Below are 23,324 nucleotides of genomic sequence, written 5' to 3' on the forward strand. Positions count from 1 at the left end.
ACTTACCATCAGGTAGACTGCATGCTCGTCTGCTACTCCTATATTATAAAAAAAGGAATGGAAAAAAAAATTAAGCTATTTCTTTTTAAGTTTTATCTGTCAGGCTTAAGGCGGTAGGGTGGCCACACTATTCGAGCGAAACCAATAATCGACGATAGGATCGACTTAGATTTCTGTTTAACTTTAAACGCTATGATAAAAGTAAAACTTCGATATGAATCACTACTGGTTACTAGTCCTAGTTTAGGCGAAAAGGATAGTCAACGCGATCGTAAACTTTATGTATCACGGTGAGGTAAACATCTTCCAGGAAAAGTAAGAGTCGTTTCTTATAACGGCAGAGCTTCTACAAGTTAAGGTTCTTTCGGATAATATGGAGGAAGAATCAGCTAAGGACCAGATACAAGTAAATGACAATATTTCCCTAGATTTAAGTTACTCTACTCTACGTAATTGTAGAGTCAATGATATTTAAAAGCTTTTTAAAATCATTATTTCTCATTCATAATTTCAAAGCCACTATTGGCAATGTCCAAGTCTGGATGAAACAAAACATTCTCACATTCTAAAGAAAGGCTGCGTAAAAGGAGTAGGTACAAGTATAAATAGCCTTACTGACCATCTTTATAAAACTTTCAACGCATCCTTTTATGAATACATTTTAAAGCTACGATTGCTGGTATGGTATGGAGACCTATGGTAAACTCGATCATCCATCAATCATGGTTCAGTTGTGGTTCAGTCATTGACTTTATAAATCGGTAACCATCGATTAGTTCGAAATATCGACGCTTGTGTGGACACCCTAAGATTACAAGTAAAAGACAGTCTTTATATCTTCTTCCTTCTACATTGTTGTAGATAAAATAGTATAAATACTTAATTCATGTTTACTTATCGGTAATAAAATTCACAAAATCTCACACTTGTCATGAGTGGTGCGAGTTTTAGATAAAACTTCAATGTATGAATTCGATGTTGAAGATAATGATTACTGAAAAAGTACCTATTGTAATAGTTTCGTAAAATGCATTTCAACTGATTTCTATATTCAGAGTGGACTAGCAGTTTTGCGCGGAGTACACGTTGCTAAAAGTTTAACGACAATAATAATGATCTTCACCCAATCAACCACGCTGCCCGTATCAATACCTATTTATAAAGAGTAAGAAATGAGCACTGCCAGGTTGCACCAAGTAGGATATTGAATTCAATATAGATACACTGATCAACAGTGGTTTTGTTGCCCTTGAAGTGAGAGTGGTTTCGAATACTTTTATGTTATTAATATAAGAAACTAAAAACAGTTTTTGAATATTGGCTCTAGTTTTTTTTTTTTAATTCATCAATATTATATTATACAGAAAAGGCAGTCAGTATAAGAACAAAAACAAGTATATTAGTAAAAATCTTTTTTTATTAAAAATTCTTATAAATTATCAAGTTTTAATATTCAATTAAGATAAAAACAAGTGACAAATAACAAAAAAACATATGTATATTTATGTTAAATCTCTGAAAAATATCTTTTATATGCTTGTCTTTTATGACCTTTTTCAGGACAATCTCTTTTTAAAGACCAGCAGTAATCTGCCATCATATGGCCATTCCATCTTCACTTATACCTTTCTTCCATAACTTTAAGGTCTTGGTGGAAGCGCTCTCCCTGTTCTTCACTATAATCTCCCAGATTCTCAGGAAATCTATCTCTAAACGACTGTGATAGATAGGATATAGCAATTTTATACTCGTGTGTATAAAATTGCTATAAATTCTTAAAGCTCCTCAACATTTTCTGTACTATTTCTTCGTAGTTTGTTGCTTTATTACTATCTAAACAACCTTTAACATCTGCTACGCAATAGTAACAATCATCAAAATGATTTTTCGGCTTCATCCAGATCATTGGAATACCAAATTCGAGTCCGCGGCGTTCTCCTTTTTTCCGCAAACGTAACGACTCAACATAAGACTTACAAACTTTATGAGGAACCCACGACTTATCTTGTTTTTCAATATGTAAACCAAAATATTCTGTATGTACCTCTTTGATATAGTCTGTAATATTTCGCGTCTGTTTTATTGTTATATAAACACCACAAATGTAACAAAAAACGTCTGGGCTATATTTGCAGTTTCTTCGCGTAGTATTCATATTTCTAGAACAAAATAAACATTAATATTATATCAACCAAAATAAAAAAAAGTACTTTACTACACGGAAACATAAACAATCAATACAAAAACACAATATGGAAATGTTTAATAAATCAAGTATTAACAACTTACCCAAAAGCGCGTTGTGCGTCTTTTAACCTTAAAGAAACACTGATTTCGACGGTATTTACACGAAATGAGGGGAGGGGGAGTCACGTGACGTTTATGTATCAACCTCTGTACTGCATAAGAATAACTATTAACATTTATGAAAACATAACTTTTATGATATTATAATTTGGATGACCTGGAATATCGATTTCAGAGGAAAAATAATTAAAAAACAAAAAATGCCAAATTAAAAAAAACAAGAGCCACTTCAGAAATTTTATAAATATATTCGAATTTTGTAAGTTTGAAAGTAAATAAATCCAAAGAGATATCCAGGGAAACAAACAAAAAGATATTTTTTGTTGACCTGTGTAATGAGGCCGCTACTTTTTATAGAATTGAAGCAGCATATGAGCGTGCAGTTTATCTGATGGTAAGTATTCACTGCCGCCCCTGGACATCTATAACCAATTCTCTTAGGTTCTACTTCAAAATGAACACAGCCTCTCGTGAAGATTAATATGATCGCTTCATGTGTAAACCAACCGACAACCACACTCTTTCAGCGAAACGCAGAACTGCTTCACGCTAGAAATAGGTTGAGCTGTGGTACCTTCCCGACCAACCCATTCCTTGTTGTTTTTTCTTCTCGAGGGGGAAACCTTCAAAAGTTATGTGGGATTTTTACCACACTTGGTGGCCGTCTTCAGCGCTGCTTAGAGGACTCCGGGATCTCCAAAGGAACGCAACCGGAGTCCTGTCAGCGCACTGCCCCGTCGGGCTCAGCCCAAGTGAGATTGAATCACCACACCGTCCGACCCAGACGCCCTTACTGATCCTACAACCTTTCCGTTACTAGCAAAACTAGTCTATATAATATATTTCTTTCCAGACGTAAAGATAGCCCTCAAAAGTCTATGTAAAATTGCATGCTCATTATTCGATATTGCATATGTTAGATGTGTGGTTAACTAACTAGTGAAGTATACCGCCAGGGGGCACTTAATGTAAAAATTTGTTGCATACTAATCTATGCAGCACACAGGTAAACGTAGATATGGTTGATGTACAGTATTCTTGAATAGCGGAAGACATGTGCGCCAGGCTGTGACGCAGCAATTCTGTTATCCTCGCGATAGGGTGTAGGTACGAACAATAGATTTTATTTTTCTTCTGAAATAATAATTCATAAAAATCTGTAAATGAACTATGTTTGAAATTAGACTCCGACAGTATTTTATTGACAGAAGACACTACGAAAGCTCTGTTATTAGATTTTTGTCCGGTGCACTTTGTAATTGTAATTCTCCTCTAGATGGCGCTGTAACACATCAATGATATCAGACACATACGAACGACGGATGCCATGAAAATTGTTAGTACTTACCTATTAAATTAAAATAATTACAAACCTTTATACCATTACACAACTTTTATAAAGACGCTTTCTACAAGTATGTGGGCACTATGAACGTCATAGAAACTATGCTTTGACACATTCATAGACGAATACAGAGACACGCTGACCCAAAAGCACTTTTTTTTATCCTCATATCTACCCACCAATCCGAACCCGGAACCTTTTGCATGTTATACCAACATTGTGATTGCTATTCTACGGGTTACATACTATACTGACAGCTGTAAGTAGGTATAGTCCTTATTCATGATGTGACTCGGTCTGGCCTAGCTTCATAAAAGTAGGGTTGCAATAGCCTAAGGGGACAACTTCCTTCTTGGAATTGCGTGCATTTATGGAGGCATAAATGTGAATCCAAGAGCTTAGTATCTATCTCAAATGGTTATAAATATGAATAGGTAAAAAATGCGAAAATATTAAATGTAGATGTATTTTAAACATTACTATAAAACCTACTTAGGTAATATTGGGGGTATTACCACAGACTCTTACTTCTTACGCATCGTGCATTATATTTTTTTACTTAGGAACTTACTCATCCAAAAGCGATAAGTTTGACTTACTTATTAAATAGGTACGTACGGACAAAATATATAATGTAAATAGGTATAAGTACCTATACGATAGTTAAAAATTCTAATTAGCAAGGTCCCCTACGAGGTGAGACTGAAATGTAAATAGGTAGTCCTCTATGGATTCTGACAGCAATGTTAAGTGCTGCATTCTGGTTTAAAGGAAAGCGGGTACATGAGGAATTCCAATTTACGCCTGAGCTGTAGCAATGTGTTTATGGACGACCTCGCATTAGACTTAAGTTCTACTTACGAGTACATGCATATGCATGTATATGCATTTTTTAAAGACTAAAATATCCATAGCCTTATAAACATCCTCTGTCCTCAGGACTGGAACCACGTCTGTACTACAAACGTCTTTCCTAATCAGTCTAACTACAGACTCTGTAGTTAGATTAGATTAATATACCTACATCTAATGGAGTTTGGTTGTCGATATCTATGGGCGGTAGTGACCATCGGTGGACTGCGCGCTCGTTACCATCAGATGTGTCTATTGCATGTTCCTTTTTACTTTAATCTTCTAAAAAACAACAATATAAAATACTTAATAATAGGTAAATACTTCTAACAGAATGAATACCTAGAAAAATTATATAATTTCACATACATTTATAAGGTTAGGCATGTTTAGCAAATAAATTGCAAACATTGTCGTTTGCAATTTTATGGTTACGAATTTGCAACATAAAAATGTAAAGAAAGGGGAAGTAAGTAGTGCATCTAAGCTAAGGGCAGAACCGCCACCCGATGTAGTGAGTGTAGCGTAGCCGGGATAGGGGCGGAACGCGCGGGGGTGGCGGGACGAAGGCGGAGGGCGCTCGATACGCGCGCGCGCTACACTTCAGTCAGACAGTCGCGTTTTGACGCCCCTTGCGTACGGAGAGAGACGCAAGCCGGTACGTTACAACGCTTCGGTATCGATATTTTGAACGCATCTGTTATTAGTACGTATCTATATTCCTAATATTATTAATTGATTTGTGGGTTATGATTTTTCACAGGCGTAATTAAATAGTTTTTATTTTTTTTATATGCACGTTAGAGTTAGCTGTTTATAATTTGTTTACATTTCAATCACATGTTTATTGTAAAATAAAAGGAGCGATAGTTACAAAAGGATTAGTGTTATGAGATTATAACGTGGTGGTGCCCAGTGTAGTTTTTAGTGACATTTTTAGTGTTTTACATAGTGTCTCTATGACGTGACTTTTCCAATTTGAATTTGTGCCCTACGGGTTTACATGGCCGCTTTTATGATGAGCGGTTGCATCGGTGTAATTCTGCCGGAGAAACGAGAGATTTTGCTAAAATAGCACGAGCCTTTATTCTGTAAAATAACTGTGTGAATATTTGATGGTGTGTCGTGAACTGGAGCGCATACAGTCGAGATTCGCTCGCGAACGTCGCGCGACGGCGCAACGGGGGTATTGATCGGCGGCGGGTGGCGAGACGCCGGCGTTGCCTGCCGCCTAAATAAAGCTCCGCATGTGTGCCGCTGCCGCCCTACGTCGATGCGTCGCCGTCTCCTCCGCCGACCGACGCGCGACGCGCCTTACGATCTCATGCCATGCCGTCACATATGATTTCATTACACATTATAGTAATTGGCGCCACATTTAATGACATTACATGTGAAACGTAATTTATAAGTATCTTCATTCAGCGTTTATCTACGTCGGTGTTAGCTTCACGAGTAGCTGCCAAGACTGAATAATTTATGCGGCTAATACCCGACTCTACATTTTCTTAGAGGAAAATTTTGATGAATTTGTGCATTAAATATTACTCTCAACATGAAACACTAAGTATATTTAGTGGACATTAAATGAAGTCTCTATAAAGTTAAATGTCGTTTAGTCTTAGGATTGTGGTCTGCTTTAGACGCAGCAATTAGTGAATGGTAAATTTAGAAATTTGTTTAAGTCATGGACTCATGGATAATACGACTGCATACTATACACATCTAACAACTCTACGTTTTTTATCCACTCAGTATTTGCGTAAACTAAACTAATTGCGATATTTTTTATTTATTTAACAGTAGGTATTAAGTTTTAGTAATAAGTTTTTATAATAGTTAGCAAGCATATCTTTAAATTTGTCTAAGAATTTTTTTTAAGACAGGCATCTAGTGTAGGTAATTAATTTTAATATTTTATTTATATTTGTTTTCAGGTGGAAATGTTGGACTGATTGTGCGGTTCTCACAGAAAGAGCCATGGCGCGCATCTCGATTACGAGCGCAGTCCTGCTCGTCGTTGTGGGTGCAGCGCTGGAGGCCAGCGCGCTTATCCTGCTACCGCACGATGTCCGCCCCGGCCACGCCATCCGCCACTTCGTCAGCAACCACTCGCGCTACACGCTCCTCGATCCTGAGTACACGTCTTACTTCACCCTACTCGACGATGGCTTACTCATGACCACATCAGACCTCTCACCGCTATTGAATCAACCGCTGAATCTGGCAGTTTTAGAACAAACTCCATACAGCAGTTCGGCACACTCTGTTCATCTCTTAGTGATGGACCGGCGAAGGATGCTGCACTTTGCCACGAGTGATGGCCTTCACGGAGAGATACCTGAAAATGCTCCAGCCGGAACTGTTGTAGATCTTCCTCCCTTACGCGCGACTGCCCTTCAAAATGTCGGCCCCATTGCCTATAAAATAATTGTAGGTAACGATGACTCCATTTTTGCATTGCGTGAAAAGGGAAAGAAAACAACACCTGACGTAAAATCAGTAATAACAGAGGGTGACGTAGAAATAATTGCGTTACAACCTTTTGACACTGAAACGAAGAAATCCTACAACATAGTAATTCAAGCTATGGACATGCATGGCGCCAATAAAGCTAGCTTACCCATAACAGTGGATATCCTTAATGAAAACGATCATGAGCCTCTGTTTGAGCAGGACATTTATTACTTCGCTGTGAATGGAACTGCGGATGAGACTGGTCGCAATGGTACGGCACATTGGCAAAGATTCTCCAATATCGGGAAAGTTCAAGCATACGACGATGATGGTGATCGCGTGTATTACTCACTGCTGAATCCCAGTAATCTGGCTGTCATTGTGCCCCAAACTGGAGAGCTGATTCTTGCTGGTGAGCCGGACGCCCATGACGCCGAATTACAGGTGCTCGCCCACGATACTGGGTTTCCGCCTCGTAAAAGCAAACCTGCACGTATCTATCTCGAGTTCGTGATTCGCGCCCATAAAGAACTGCCTACACTCCATCGCGAAAAGCGTCGCGTCACTCGCGCGGTTCGACCTACGAAACGTATTGAGTTCACCGAGGCTGACGGTGAAGTTGAAGGACGTGCAGTTTTTACCCTGGAAAAAGAAACTGACCGCGAAACTTTTAAAATCAGAGACGAAAATCCTTGGGTCACCGTTGAACCTAGTGGTGTAGTGAAAGTTAAAAAGAAGTGGGACTATGAAGAGCTCGGCCCCGAGAAGACCATCGACTTTTGGGTCACGATCACCAATGCTGGAAATGGAGGTAAGTGATTAGTTATAAGTACTTATATTAATTTATCGTTATTTTACTAAATTTTGTTCAACTTTCCATTTCATTGAGTATACAAAAATCTTGTGTTGTCGTTTGACGATCACTTTAAAATAAAGTGGAAATAACTCAAAATTATTAAAACTGAAGTCCTGGCTGCTGTCATTTATTTTTTGTGTCAACATAATCTACGTTTTTATACTCTATCATAATGTCTTTATTGGGAGCGACGCAGGATAATAACATTGAAACAATAGAAAAAAAGGAACCGACGCAGCGCGGAGAATCGATTATGACGTTAAATAAAAGCATCCAGTTTTATAATAAGCATCCTTTATATGGTATTACAGGATATTAAAGCTACGCTTGATATCTTATATTATTTTATCTAATATTTAAAATATTAGGAATGTCGTAATTTGGGTTTAAAACGAAATACTATAATTGCAGACAAATTATGCACTTAATTGTACAAAAAAAATTTCATAATATGCGTTTTAAAGCTAAATGTAGTAAGATTAAATTTAATTTGAGATCTAGATTATAACACGAACTTATCTAGCTGGACAACTGCAAATGTTTGATTTCTTAATTTTCTCGGTATTCGATGTAGGTGTAGTAACATAGGGATAATAATTACGCTATAGTACATATCAACAATACAATTGTATCCGTGATATGCACCTGTCGGATCGAATGGTGCAGTGGAGCATGTCATCGTGCCGTCAAGTACCGCACCCGACCGGTCACGAGTCGTGGAGATGACTCGATCAGAATTTTTTTCGCTATCGTTTACATATTGGCTTTTGGGTTCTAGAAAAAGTATTTATAAAAAGACCCCGATTACTTGTGAACTTTATATACGATGTTAAAGTAACATTATTAAGTGCATATAAATTGTTTATTTATTTAAACATTGTTTTAACTCAGAGCATATTCGGGTTCATAGTTTATGAATTGACGACATTTAAGTGAATTATCTAAACACGAAAATGAAAAATTTTGCTACTTTAGAATAATGACTATTTTTGGTTTTAACTACTCATTTTTACTAATTTAATAAATGAGAATGTATTAAAATGATTTACCGTTGCTACATTTAATCAGCAGGTTAAGGAACGAAGTATAATCAATTGGTCGCTACTAATAGGTCACGAAAATTTCTAGCGGTTCAAATTTTGGCCGCCAAAGTTCAAAGGGCTGAATATCTATTAATCTTTCCCTTAATTTCCGTAACACGCGAATATACAATTAAACGCTTGATGCGAACTAATAAAGCGGCAAACAAAACTTTAAGTGTAGATATGGTTCGATATATAAATAAGCTTAAGTGTGGAGCCAACGCGTACCATTAAGCATGGTATTTTTTGCGTGCTGTAATGAGTAGCACGAGACATAGCACAAGTGCGCGTGGAATTCCCATTACAAGTATAAATCGTAATCCAAGGATGGAATGGATGCGGCAGGTTACCGTGCAGAATGCGTGGATAATCGGGGACCTGTCGCACGGTCTAGCCCTTGCCTTCCGATTGTACGCGCCACGTGAGCACGATGTCATCGTCACGGAATAGATGTGGAATGCTACAAGAGATGATTATTTAGTTACGACTGTAGTCTGTGCGTGCTCTCAATTTATTTACAAGTACTTTCCCATGTATAATCTAAAATTGACCGGTTCAACGTGGGCATGGTCAGGGAATAGATACATAGAGAAAGCTAAAAATCTATGGAGAAAGCATAATTTTTTTTCGTTACGCTATTCTATATTTAAGGCCGCCGTTGTAAAATTCATATTGCGATATTTTTTACTAACATTACCCCAGTATCTACCGTAGATTTTTGCAACGTAATTGATACAATAATTGATATTTTCTATTGAACGGCTTTGGAATTGTAAGACCTTCTTGCAGACTGTAACGTTTAATACGTTAGGTGCGAGTAACATAATTTTTGGGTCTGGTATATTGAAATTATTAAAATTCAATCAACGGTTTTAGAAATTTGATTCTTGTCTTACACTTGAACCAACAATCGACTTTGTGGTTTTGCTGTTGAACTCTAGTAACCTTCACCCCATATCGACTTATCGATTTACTATATTGACCTATAGCAATACTGATAACATAATTGCACGCATATAGTATAAAAATATTTATATAAACATATGTAAGAATTAATCTAATTACATAAAATGTTATTGCAATACATATATTACTGAGTATCTAGACCCAATATATAAATCTAAATCATTTAGATGTTTATGTGGCCAGGGATTGAACCTATTACGTGATAGACCGCCGCAGGGCGTCGAACTTAGGATTTTGGCTTACGAATTAACGATTATGACTATGACATATTTTATAAGCGCTCCACGCTTTTATTTTTAGCCGTAGATATCCAGTATTCCTGGGTAGCGGATAACATTTTGGATCTTCATTTCATTCAATTAATGAATCTTAAGTGTGATAAAACCTCTTGTAGTTCGACTGTAGCGGAAACAAAGTTAAACTTATTTCATATTTAGAAGAGAAAAGAGAAATAACGGAAAGATTTTATGCGACAATATTCCAATTAGATATGAGGATGAAAAATTAATTGTAAGATTTACCCACAGGGCACAGTTAGTTAAATAAAAACCAGGATTCCAGTCGTTCCCTTGACTTGGACTGACCGTGACTTTCAAATAAATTTGACATAATCAAAATAAATCAAGGTTACATATTGTTAATAACGTCCAAGTTGGTGGTAGATGAACCGTGGTGGGTGGCCGCTCTGGGTTCTCCCTGCTCTTTCCCAGGAATGTAATTACAACCATTATCCCTTTCTAGGATTAAATGTGTTCAAAACTGTAAGAGATGAGATATCTCATAAGATTACACACGATGCAGAAATGCAGTAACGAATTAATGAATGATGTTTTGTAAATTGTATGTAACAAGGTTTATATTTTAGCAATATCTTTGTAAAATATACGATGTAGGTCATAGATAAAACGGTCTACTATAACTGGTACACTGTACTATTAAGCGAAAATTCATTAAATAGTAAGAGCTTTCATCAAAATATATTAAGTATAATATCAACCAAAGCCTATCAACGTGTGGCAAGGCGTGGGCTTGGACAGAAGCTCATCACAGCTCCTTTGTGAGCATGCTCTATTGGCAAATTAATTCTCTGTTAGCTTTTAAACGACTAAGCTCTTTGAGCACGCCGGTAATCGTCGCTTTGAAGTTGTTCTGGAAATTCTGAAATTCATCCACTGTTAACATCGACGCTGCTGCTTTAATTACGTGACAGGTGATGCATAAACATAACTTTATTTGGAAGTTTGGATGCTTGAGTTCAAGTTTCGGCTGACGGCCTCGCCCAGTGTATGGTTTTCTTTAATTTATGAAACATGCATCCTTAATATTTTAAAGATGAAATAGGTATGGTACTTCTTGACTCATTCTTCATTAGACCCTACAAACAGACAAACATTTGCAATATGTTTTTGACATGTTAGCATCGTAAAATATATTTTTTTAATTTTGTTATATCGTAAAGGAAAGCCGTTACGCTGCATAGATACAGATAATCTGTAATTTAAATCTGTAAATTTACTAATAGTTGTAAGTTTTTAAATTTCTTTAAACCGCAATATGAGAGTTTTATGAGTGAATTTATAATGTTTTTAAATTAAGTTATACCTATAGGTTTACTGCAGAGTAGCTCCAGGAAATTAGATTAAAGTTTAACTAAAATTACACAAATTTATCAAAGAAAAACAACAGAAATTGTCGTGGTGCGGAAACTGTTCGCAAATGTAATTAATATCTAGAAAGTTTATGATGGGTAATTAGCCTAGGAACGTCGCCTTTGCATAATTTAATTTTTCTCTGTACCAGGTAATCCGAACAGGTGCTCTTAGCCCGCTCGTCATTTTAATTATTGCAACGTTGCAGTTTAATCCTGCAAGAGAAATAGAAATGATTATAAATATAACAAAGAACATATTTCTCGCTGCTGCGGTCATCAATTTTGTACTCTGCAACTCGTGCTCAATTAGCTGCTTTTATTTATTTTATTGTTGTAAAATATGATCATAATTTAGGTTTGATTTTTGCTTATTTCACAAATAAATGCTATGCTATATGTCCTACCTATATGAGTACAAAGTACGAGTATACAGATAAATCAAAGCTTAATATAATGAAGCGCATTTCAAAAGCAGTGACAGATTTTTTATCCGTTTTTAAACAGGGTGTCAGAGATAAGAATCTGCAATAAACCTATAGATTGAAAATTGAAACAAATATAATTCTCAATAAAACTGGACTAATATATAGGTACATGTATTTACAGTGAAACTAACTTCGCATGACGGTTTCATACGTCAAAATGAATGAATGAAGTTGAAGGCCGAAGTTCACGCTGAAAGCTGTTCAGAGGAAATGGGATCCGTCCATCGTCCCAGTTGTATATGCCCACACTTCGGCGGAGTATATTCTGTTCCGTCAAATCGATAATTGAATAAGATAGCCGGGACGGTCGCTAGCGCCCCATCGGGTCGGAATTGGCATATCCGTTTATCCGTGTCTCTCAAGATGCCGGTTGACGTTAGATGTATGGCACTCGCGACCGGGAACACACTCAACTGACCTGGATTATAAATAGTGCATATCTCATACATATCTATATTTATCTCTTCTTTCCATATACGATGGTTGTGTGAATGTGATTGTGATTGGTTTTCCCGTTAGGATGAAAAGAGATGAATTTACTTTTGGATTCGCTGAATTCCAAGAACACAAAGTTCCGTTTTCACGGAATTTCGATCGTCGAAAGATTGGTAAATTAAAGAGCAGATTCGAATTAACAGATAGAAAAATACGTGATCCTTAAACAATATCCTTAAAGTATGGTGTGCGTTATTTATTATTCTTTGTGATAAAAAGATTTTCTTTCAACCAGGGTTGACAGACCGAGTACTTAGGGCATTCAACTAGTTATTCTTGTTGCTAGTGTCTCTTCGTTATCTTGCTATGTATACCTTCTTAATCTTCAAATGTCTCTGTCGGTATATAATTGAATAGAATATCCTCCGTTCTTCTAATTAAATAACATAGTCTGCTATAGGTAGATCCATTAATAAAATTTATGTTTCAATTAGTTTGGTGAAGTTTATCAGTATTATTCTAGTCTTAATTGTCTTATTTAAATATTTTAATTGATTAGGACAAATGAGATGAAACTTCGCTATTAACTCTACAATTATTAAATGTATTAAAATATAAATATAAGTACCTATAGCCTCATAGAATGTATGGTTATCGGCGCCACTTTGTCGACACAATTTGTACATCGTTTCAGTATCGTGCTAGTAACTGATGACATCGTTTAAATAAATCCTAACAAGCCCTAGTTCAACCATATCAAGTGATGTAACGTTGAACAATAAGCTACGAATCTCGCAAAGCAGTTACGGTCCGTTACCCGTTTGTTTGTTAAAACGTTGATTCAATCAATGGCGATGGGCGCGGGCGTCGCTCGCACAACAATCGCACTGGCCAATTCCCCTCATTGTGCTGTGTCCACTCGCCACAATTACGCATGTACTTCCTATGCGTGACCCCGCACAACGCATCTGCGGCCATTATTCTTATTTTTGCCGTTCGTTATGAGGATGCGGCTCGAAGTAGTCGACTGAAATCGACCAGCTGCAATTGAGACGCTCTCACGCTGCAACTCGCTCGATAGTTCTTTGCTTAGCATAATTAACTTATTAAGACTCATGACTAAGACTCACAGACGTATTTGTCTAGTAAATTTTGTACTTCGTGCCAATTAAGCGCAGATATAAGATGTTCTTCTCTAAATACAGCATAACTGCAATCCATTACGAGATGAAATTGCTTGTTTCACGTTTTAGGTACTACTTTCTTTATACATGTATCAACTCAATTATACGAATTGTGTGTAAGTTGTATGCACTTTATTCTATTTTATTTCTGAAACAGTTTTGCGGGTAACATCTAACAATACTTGCTTATTGCAGTTCAATTCTGTATATGCATTATTGAATTCGTTGCCAGGGAGAGTAATCAGTCTTTAATGTTATTTCGTTTCCCCCACAAGTTATCTTAATAAAAGTGCAATTCCCTGAGGATATCAGAAAATGAGGATTTGCCCTTCCTATTTGTTATTGGTTCTGTAATTTCTATTTCGCTAGAATAAAACCTTCTACAATATTTTTATTCTGTCATGACGAGTAGCAATCCCTTTTTTATTCAAATAAAGAAATAAATAATATAAATATAGGAATAATTTTTTAAGAGTTTGTAATGCATCGATGATGACGTTACCAGCTTAAATGTAGGAATGTGTAATGCATAGATGTGTGTACGTGTGTATGTAGAAGGTGGTAGAACCCTTTGTGGTTCGTCTTCAGTGGCACCACCGCCACACCTTTTTCTGCCTTATAACAACAGCATTAAGCGCTGCCGTGTTCAGGTTTGAAAGGTGTGGTAAGGGAAACTGACCTTTCCGAGCCGTTCCAGCTTAGTCTTAAGGGGTAGCGGCGCATCTGTGGCCGAAGATAAGGATATCTAGTATCGAACTTAAGATAAGAATATCTAGTCCTATCTGGGGTTGATTACAGATGTATGTGGGCGGCATTAGCCACATACCATCAGGTTGACTGCATGCTCGTCTGCTACTCCTATATTATAAAAATTGATTTCGTCATTGATGGCGACACTCTCACTATGAGTTTCATTATTTTCGATAATTAACCATTATACATAAGTTAGCGATATACGCAATTAAATTATACACCCAAGTACCTGAAAACCGCAACCAGCTTACTGTTAAAGTTTGTTATGGCATTGTTTATCGAATATTTTAATCGCATGTCGGACATGTTTGGCTAATTTATTTAGGGGCAGCCACCGAGTGTTTGGACGGAATATACTATTAACAGTTTGAAACAACGTTCAACTGTAAATTACTCGTGCGAGCTGAAGTGGGTAGTCTGATATTGTCCAGTTTGTTGTTGGTTCCCATAATATGGAGCGTGCGGTTTACTTTAATAAGTGTGTACATTTTCGTAATAATAATATGGGTAAAGTAATATGGGTAAGTAAGCAACTTTAGTTTTAAATAAAGAGTGGTTTCTTTGTAACTGAAATTCTTAAATTCATTTTATATTCTGCGTGGGAAAACTTTACTTAGATATTTAGATTGTACATACATAATTACAAATATACATTTTATAAAACCTTAAGTGTTTGTCTAGGAATTTCTTAGCGTGTCTTAGAATTTAGAAAAATTACGAGACTCGTGTATTAAATGAGCTTATGTTTATGTATGAACTTGCCTTTTAAAATCGCTACTTTATACATTTATTCGTTAAGACAACACCAGACAGACAGACGTATTGTATATACATAAAATTAAAATTACAGTCATTTTGAAATTACGGACTCTAGCACTCTACGGCCGTAAAGTTAAAGGTCGTGCTCACTATGGCATCTTAAAATTACCCTTTAGAAATCTAAGTTCATACGTGATGAAGACGTGAAGCGGTCGTGAATCGTGTGATGCGTGAAGATCTTTCATCTCACACAATTAGATCCGACAGTTGTAAATGTAAACATGATTCGTGAGTGAACGCGATTGCCTAGAGACTTTCTCACTACCGACAAGTAGAGAAGATAAACTTCTTTTGGCACGATACGAGTAACATTTCAAGGTCGAATTCAACTGAAATCTTTCAAGGTCAAATTTGAATGCTGTTACAATTGTAACACTCAATTATGTACAAAGTTTGTTTACAACGAAACGATCTGATACAGCAAGACCGGCAACCAGACACGTAGAGCCAAAAATAAAGGAAATATAGTAAGAAGAGAAAAGAGAGAATTATACTATACAAATTAGAATATGTTGCCAACGTTAGAAAGAGATAGATGAACGCAATATAACGAGATAACAAGTGTACGCATGCGCTGTTATGAACACTTCATATAACATGGCAAACTACACAGCTTCTGAACTCTAATTCACTACAGAAAAGGATGATATTTGTGTCCTTAATTGTTTTTTTTTACAATTCCAAAATATCAGCATAATGCCAATGATTATATTATTCTTTCTTCATACTTCCAAATGTTTAGATCGACAAAGAAGATTCACTTCTGACAAGTATACTGTTTACAGAAGTGTTTTTTAAATAAAATGCACACTGGTATATGATACAAAGTATATTTAAAATGTCATAGGTGATAAGGTTAAGAGTTGTTACCGACGATATGAATAACAAAGTATGTGCATAGTTGAACTATTGTAAGATTTATCTTGATGTCCGTTAGAACATCTATAATGCTAAGCGATGCTTAGATGTGACAAGTAGAAAATGAAACTAGAACTCAAGTTTTACGTATAGCATAATGCAGAATTTGGGCTAGCTGAGAGAAAAACTATTGTTTTAAATTAATAAGGAAACGCTTAATACATTTTATAAACGTTCTAGGAAATTAAGAACAAATATAAAATAACAAAAATATCAGATAGGTAGGTATCAATACAGCAATGATGGATGCTTCAAAAAGGACTCCCCTGAATCGCCTGAATGGCGTGCCGTTATGATGAGACCCCATGAACATACTTTATTTATCACCCAAAATATATTATCATCTATCTCAGTCACGTTTTAGTAGTCGATGAAACAAGTGGTTTATCGTGTGCTTTCACTCTGATTGTGATTTAATTGCAGTCATTTGCTTTGCCCAAACTGCGAAGCGAAATCTTTTCATGCTTGAACGAAACAGTTTATAATAACATGGCTAGAGAACACGAGATGGACTTGATGGGCTTCTGTTAAGATTACTGTTATTAATGACACAATCTATAGCTCATTCGCTTAATATTCCTCATAAATCTTATCGTCCAGTAATTTTAGATAATATGTTCCGGATAAAATAAATATCTGTCATCCGTCTACATGGCACCGTCATCCTTAATTTCTGCTTTTAGTATTACATCAATAGGTTCTTTGAGTATTTTTATAGTAAGTTCTCAATTAAGCCTATTACCTCAGAGAGGATTAAAGCTCTGTCTAAAGACTACTTTGGATCCTTCAAACCAGAATCGAACCTTTCTAAATTCCTATCCTATGGGTCTTCCCAATATTCTTGCGCAACAGTGTCTACATATCTTTTATTACACCCAAACGGTTTCAATTTAGCATATAACTCCTTTAGTACAGAATCATAAAGTAGTCTTTTTACGGAACAAACAACTCTACATCTAACGTTCTTGGCAACCCGCCTGTGTGATTGTTAGCGATATTTACAAAGGAATACGTATCACAATGTAACTATTGTTCTTGTACTTGCAAATTTTATTGGTAATTCAAATCATTGAGAGCAAGCCAAATAACCTAATGTTTTCGATGTATATTGCTAGTCTAACTTTATAGTTCATTTCTTACGTTTCATTCATAACTTTAAATAGGTCAGTGAAGGTATAGTTGTATATGTAGATTTGTTTCTTTCTTCAGTGCTCTGGTATTATGAAGGTTAGTTGACTCGAGCGTTGTTGCTCCCCAAGTCTCATGTGGCTGTGTGCTTCATACCGCATTGTTCGGTATTGCAATGCCATTACGAGGGCCCTCAACATCCCCGATTGACGTTCGCGCACTCGGTCTCCCTCCGTCTTGTAATTAACTACGTGTAAGAAGGTTATGAGAATTCAAGAGGGTGTGCGCGGAACTAGCTGTTTCGTACCTTTGTGCGTTTCATTTGCATATGACTTCCTAGCGACATTTGGCAGAGTAACCCTTCATAACCTATTATATGCGTCCCTATAATTTACATTCTTATTTAAAGAGCTTCGTAACAGCGCATTGATTTAAGTCAACATTTACCTACCATTTACGGAGGTTACGTAAATTACGAGAGTAAAATAAGCGTTTTGTGGTTTTCGAAGCTCTTAACTGGCTTACAGTTCACACAGAGCTCTTCATATCTTTTCTATGATACTTAACGTTCCAATATTTATTTACATATGTGCAGTTCACGAAGTATATTTCAAGTAGGACATCACCGCGAGGTGTGGTACGGTAAGGTCACGGAGGGCGCACACTCACGTCTGCGAGAAAATACTTACGATCGAAACGTCGTTCCAAGTCTAATTATAGACAGTACATCTGACGTGTGTTTTGTTCGCTCTACGTTGCACTACGTAGCACTGTAGTACTTTGAACCTAATATTTCGTCAGCCGCACCTCCAAATTACACGTTCGTAATAAACACCATACATACTATCAATCTACGGAGCCGTTCTTACATCTGATATTTACGTTAAACGCGATAAAGCATGCGTAAACGTTTACAAATTGCAAGTGATATATCATATGGAACGTGTTTTATTGCGTACGTAATTTATTGGGCGAAGAATGTGAAATTAAGGCGAAATGTTTGACGTTTTATTAAGATTTAGTATGTGAGGTGCAGTTGTGTGAACTGCACCCCAGGGAAATATGGGGTGACCATAACTTGATTGCGAGTTCGTTATTTATGTACCGAACTCATTACACCAAGGATCATTGTCACGCGAAACTTTATACAAGTTGGCGTCTACGTTCACTGTTCACATATTGCGTTGATTGTGTTTACTTAAACTTTTAATAACGGACACAGCTATTGTATACATAGAGATAAATTTTGAGAACCACTCATAAAATAGGCATGCGTGAATCACACGTACACTGATTATGATGGCAAATTAATAACTTCGAGACAACATAACCGGGTTACGGGATTATAATGTTTTACGCGTTTATTTTTGTTCTGCAGCCAGAGAAGCGATTTATGTCCGGCTCTCCTACACCCACTCTTTAGGCGTTTACCTAATGGGTATTTTATCCAACGTAGGATTAAATTATAATTTTTCGCATTGCTATTTAAAGATGTACTTTACAATTTATTAGCGGGGATTATTATCAGTAATTAGTAATTGAAATGTATGTATGTTACAGTGTTGTCTCGTTCTTTAAATAATTTAGAATATAGTGAACGACCAAGGTCTAGAACTAATGATGATGTTATAATTTGAATGCGATAAAAACACGGGAACACCTGTTTCAGGGTTACAATAGCAGCGCTGCTGTTTTAAGGAATATGGGACGATTCCTTAAAGATATTCCTTAAGTATATATTTCCTTCTTCGAATTAGTCCTTAGAACCAACAGTGTGTCTATATAGGTGACTCCATCAAGTAAACTACATTCTATTTCGCAGAAAATACCGTAGAATACGCGAACGAATATCTAATAAAAGATAACGTATCGTGTATTTGTTGTAGTTGTTTATATGTGCCATGTTTCTAATTCGCGGGTACGTTTATATTAACGGTTCCTAATGTTCGTGTCGTGCGTTGACTATTCGGCCGATTTGCTCGCCGATTATTTTATTCCACATACGCTGGTTGAACGCGTTTGCGGTCATGCCAGATGGAGTTTTGGAACCGTACAAAAATGTGTTTTAGTATCGTTGAATTGTAGGACATACTTAACGAATCGTAAGCTTACATATGTATTAATGCCAATTTTGAGATGGGGACTTTCAAATGTTCAACATAGAGTCTTGAACATAGAGTAAAGAGATCCAGTAAAAAGAGCATTCAATGTTATTATCAATGATCTATTGTTTTTAGTGGCGGTTCTAGTCAATGTAGGTTTTTTGGTAAACTTAACGCATCTCTGAGCATGTTATAGAAAACTATTAAGTTATGATATTTAAATTCAGCGGGTCTGCGTGTGTACATAACATGTTTTTGTATTTTTTTCATCTGCGTTTACATATGCAAGTTTGGCAACAATCGCAAGCTTACTGGTATCTTGGATACAAATCCAGTCCTTAGCAGAAGGAGAGTTTGAATATTTATTCCATAGCCATACCATTACCAATTCACATTTAGAAAAAGATATCAATGCAATTTGTATAAATAAAAACTTGCAATATTACAGCAAATAGTATTCGAGGTTACAGCAAAGTTATTCAATTACTTAGGCAAAGGCAGCAATAAAAATTTGCGAGCAATCCAATTTAATTTTCTTTTTCTTTTTGCTACATATTTTTTGCTGATCCAGACCAACTTGGGTTGCTTCGTCCTTATGTAGCGTAGTTATTTGCATTTCACAAGAATTTTGAGTTATGTAAACGATTGTATTATCCGGCCCAATACGTATCAACGGAGGATCTACATACATTATTAGTTCGTATAAGTACCACACCATATTACCAATACATACCTAGTAGGCAGGTAACTACAATATTAATGTGTGTATATGCTCGACTAACTTGCGTTATTAATAATCAATCTGCCTAATGGTTTGCCTACAAAAGATAGAAATTAGAAATGGAACGTAAGCGGAAACTAGAAATTGTCAAATGTTGATCTTTAGATTGTTTTGAGTAACATATAAACATAGTTTGACATACATTACTATCTAGTATCTATCTACCCGATCGTCGATGTAAACGTGGCTAAACTCTTGACCTACCACGTAAAAATTTCGAAAGATGATCATTACACTACGGTAAATTTTGTTAATTTTTAACGCTTTCTCGATAGTACCTTACCTACTACGATCCGTAGAGACCGTAAAGGTCCCTCTTAATTCGCTGCAGCGTTTATTTATCAGACCAAATTTATAGATTAATTTGTTTCGCCAATTGCAACGCACGATGTCGATCATTTATCTACAGACATCGTTAGTAAATCAGACATGTTCCGTGGCAAAACCAAATCATATCGTTTTATAACTTCTTATACAATGTTTACGAACATGCAGTCCACTTAATGGTAAGTGGCTACTACCGCTCATGTACACATGTAATCAACCCCTGATAAGATTAGTTTCCTCCCCTAGGTAGGCAACAGATGCGCCGCTACCCCAGAGCTGGAACGACTCGGAAATTAGACATTAATTTTAAAATTCGTTTAACATTGCTGGAAATAGGTGTGGCGGTGGTGCCGCCGGAGTAAAACCACAAAGGATCCTACCACCGTTACAGTATATCGCTATATCTTCCGTAACGTGTCAAAATATTGTACAGAAAAATATGTTTTTGTTTGACACAAGACATTTAATATCTGTACATATAAATGGAGCCGCGATTCGTTGTTTCGTGCGGGTATCGTGTTAAGTACAAGTTGAAGGAGCTTGGCAACGCTCTGGAATAGTATCGTACAGTGCAATTAGAAATGCAACCAGCGGGAAGCTAATCAAATAACCCGTAACAATGCAATCGTGACCAGGCTCTCCGCTCGCTACTCGATCCGTTCGCCACAATCCTGCCCGCGGCAATTGCACTTCATCTATACATCTTCTGTACAAATGAATAAAATCGGAGTGTCTGTTTGTTACGTCAAAACGACAGCTTTTTACTAAATGCATTCGAAAGTATACCTATATACGGCTCTAATAACAAAAAAATCAGCGTCAATTTGCTTGATCTAGCAATTCTACAAAAGAGTTGGACTGTTTTTGACGGGACTTCGCTGACAGCAAACTGATGTTATAAGGAGTAACTTAGAAATGTCTCATTTTAACTACGTAAGTATTTAACGATGTATAAGTAGTATAGAAATAGCTACATCTCCTACAGCCCTACAGCTACGACTCATCTTCGTAAACAACATCGTTAGATTTAGATAGCTCTATTTTTTTACCTCGTTTTCTACTTTCTACCAAAACATAGTAATTCAAAAAGCTCAAGTCATACTTATGCACGTGCCTGGGTTATTTTTATTTTAGAAAAATTAAAACCCCCTATTTTACCTGCGTTACATTCGTGGGTGAAGTTCCTTACACCTAGTAAGGAACTTCACCCCCGAATGTAACAGATTATAAAATCTATAATCTGCTGGGGTGCTTTTCGAACCTGATAAATGGAGCACCCCACACTTTTTCCACAATTATACTATTTACTGTTCCTTAATTGATTCTTAGATTGAAAATTATTTTCTACTTTTTAGTTGATTTTATCATAAAAGCGTGTTTTTTAGTTTTTTGAACTATAATTATTTATTAATTTTTAGTATTTCTCGTTATAGCGACCACCATTATTCATCGTTTGTAAAAAAATCAAGTGTCTATCTATTACGATTTAAGAGATAAAGCCCAACGACAGACGAACAGACCGCAGAGGGTTTCGTTTTAACCTTTGAGTACGGAATCCTAAAAATCATTCTACAAGAGGGCATTATAGATATGTTTCAGAACATTTGAGTTATAGGGAAATAACATTATTATTTTCTAAACTAAAAATCACGATATAAAAGTTACGCCTATTGAAACTAAATAGCAATAATTATTTGCAATCTAAAGTTGCGATGAACTTTGCTGAAGGTGTTTGAAAAATCTCGCCTCGAAAATCGTTAATCCAGAGAATGTTGATAAGGACAATGGTACAAAACTATTAATGTTTAAAATATTGAATTGTCATCGGTCCTTAATAAGTATGCCAAATTTCGAGTTAATCCGACGTTTTGAAGGGGGTTAAAATCATGTTGAAAGATTCCGTTACATACTAACATACCAACATACATACGTCTGAAGCTAATAAAAGCGTGTTAAAATAGAGCTATCTGAATCTAACGATCTTGCTTACGAGCATGAGTTGCAAAGCTTGAGGTAGCTATATTTCAAGTATATATCGTTGAATATCATAGCTAAAATGAGATATTTCTATCTTCCATTTCTACATCACAATGAGTTGTTATTATATGACTTTCAATGTAAGTACAACATAAATGAAATCCAGTTTGTACACACAATTGAAATCTACGTTTTGCTGTGTCATCCTGTCGGGCTCCATACATAACTTAGTCGGCCTAAAGTTGAAACGGGGTCATTTACAATTTGTTTCTATAAAGGACGGCGATAAATAAAATAAAAACACGAGGTTGCATAGAATCGTGTTTAATCGCCGGCTAAAGAGATGCACTGTTGGTAGGGATGCAACAATAAGGTCGATAAAGCAATTCTAAAATATCGATATTTTGATAACCAATAAACGAATGTCGATACAAAATATCGTATAGAAGATTAAAGTACCTTTATCGAAAATCTTAAATATTTTTTATAGTTATACGAAAAAGTCTGCGAAAAAAAGAAGACAAAAATTCATCTTTGATGTTTTTTAATATGTAGGACATTGTAGGACTATATATTTATTCAGAATTATAGATTTATTATAATATCGCGTTGAAACTCTCGGTCCTGTCGACATATCGACATTTTGAAACTTTGATAAAGTATCGACATTTATATCGATAATTTCACCAACCTGCATCCCTAACTGGGATGTTTAGAGAGTGAGAGAGATGCTCGATGCAGCTTTTTGATATCATAATTAACCTCTGAGCGACCGTAGGGTAGATATGAGTATATCCCATGACGATAAATGGAGGTGATATTTAACAGCTTCGTTAAATGAGTTTTGATTACACTGGCTGTTAATATGTTTTATATTAACACCCAAAGCCATTAAATTA

At 36.2% G+C, this 23,324-nt stretch overlaps 1 protein-coding gene across 4 annotated transcripts in view; it reads left to right on the top strand.

Moving 5' to 3' along the window:
- The first annotated feature begins 5,120 nt into the window (after window positions 1–5,120).
- The window catches only part of LOC140747938 (neural-cadherin), a 422,123-nt gene continuing 403,919 nt past the window's right edge, over window positions 5,121–23,324 (top strand). For all 4 annotated transcript variants that reach the window (XM_073080592.1, XM_073080591.1, XM_073080594.1 and 1 more), the window contains exons 1-2: window positions 5,121–5,210; window positions 6,442–7,772. In XM_073080592.1, the coding sequence (XP_072936693.1) occupies window positions 6,485–7,772 (1,288 nt within the window). In that variant the 5' untranslated portion in view covers window positions 5,121–5,210; window positions 6,442–6,484. The remainder of the gene's footprint in view (window positions 5,211–6,441; window positions 7,773–23,324) is intronic.

The sequence above is a fragment of the Epargyreus clarus genome, unplaced genomic scaffold (genome assembly GCF_041222505.1).
Source record: "Epargyreus clarus isolate Ecla_fem2 unplaced genomic scaffold, WU_Ecla_fem_2.2 ptg000015l, whole genome shotgun sequence".
NCBI classification, from domain to species: Eukaryota; Metazoa; Arthropoda; class Insecta; order Lepidoptera; family Hesperiidae; genus Epargyreus; species Epargyreus clarus.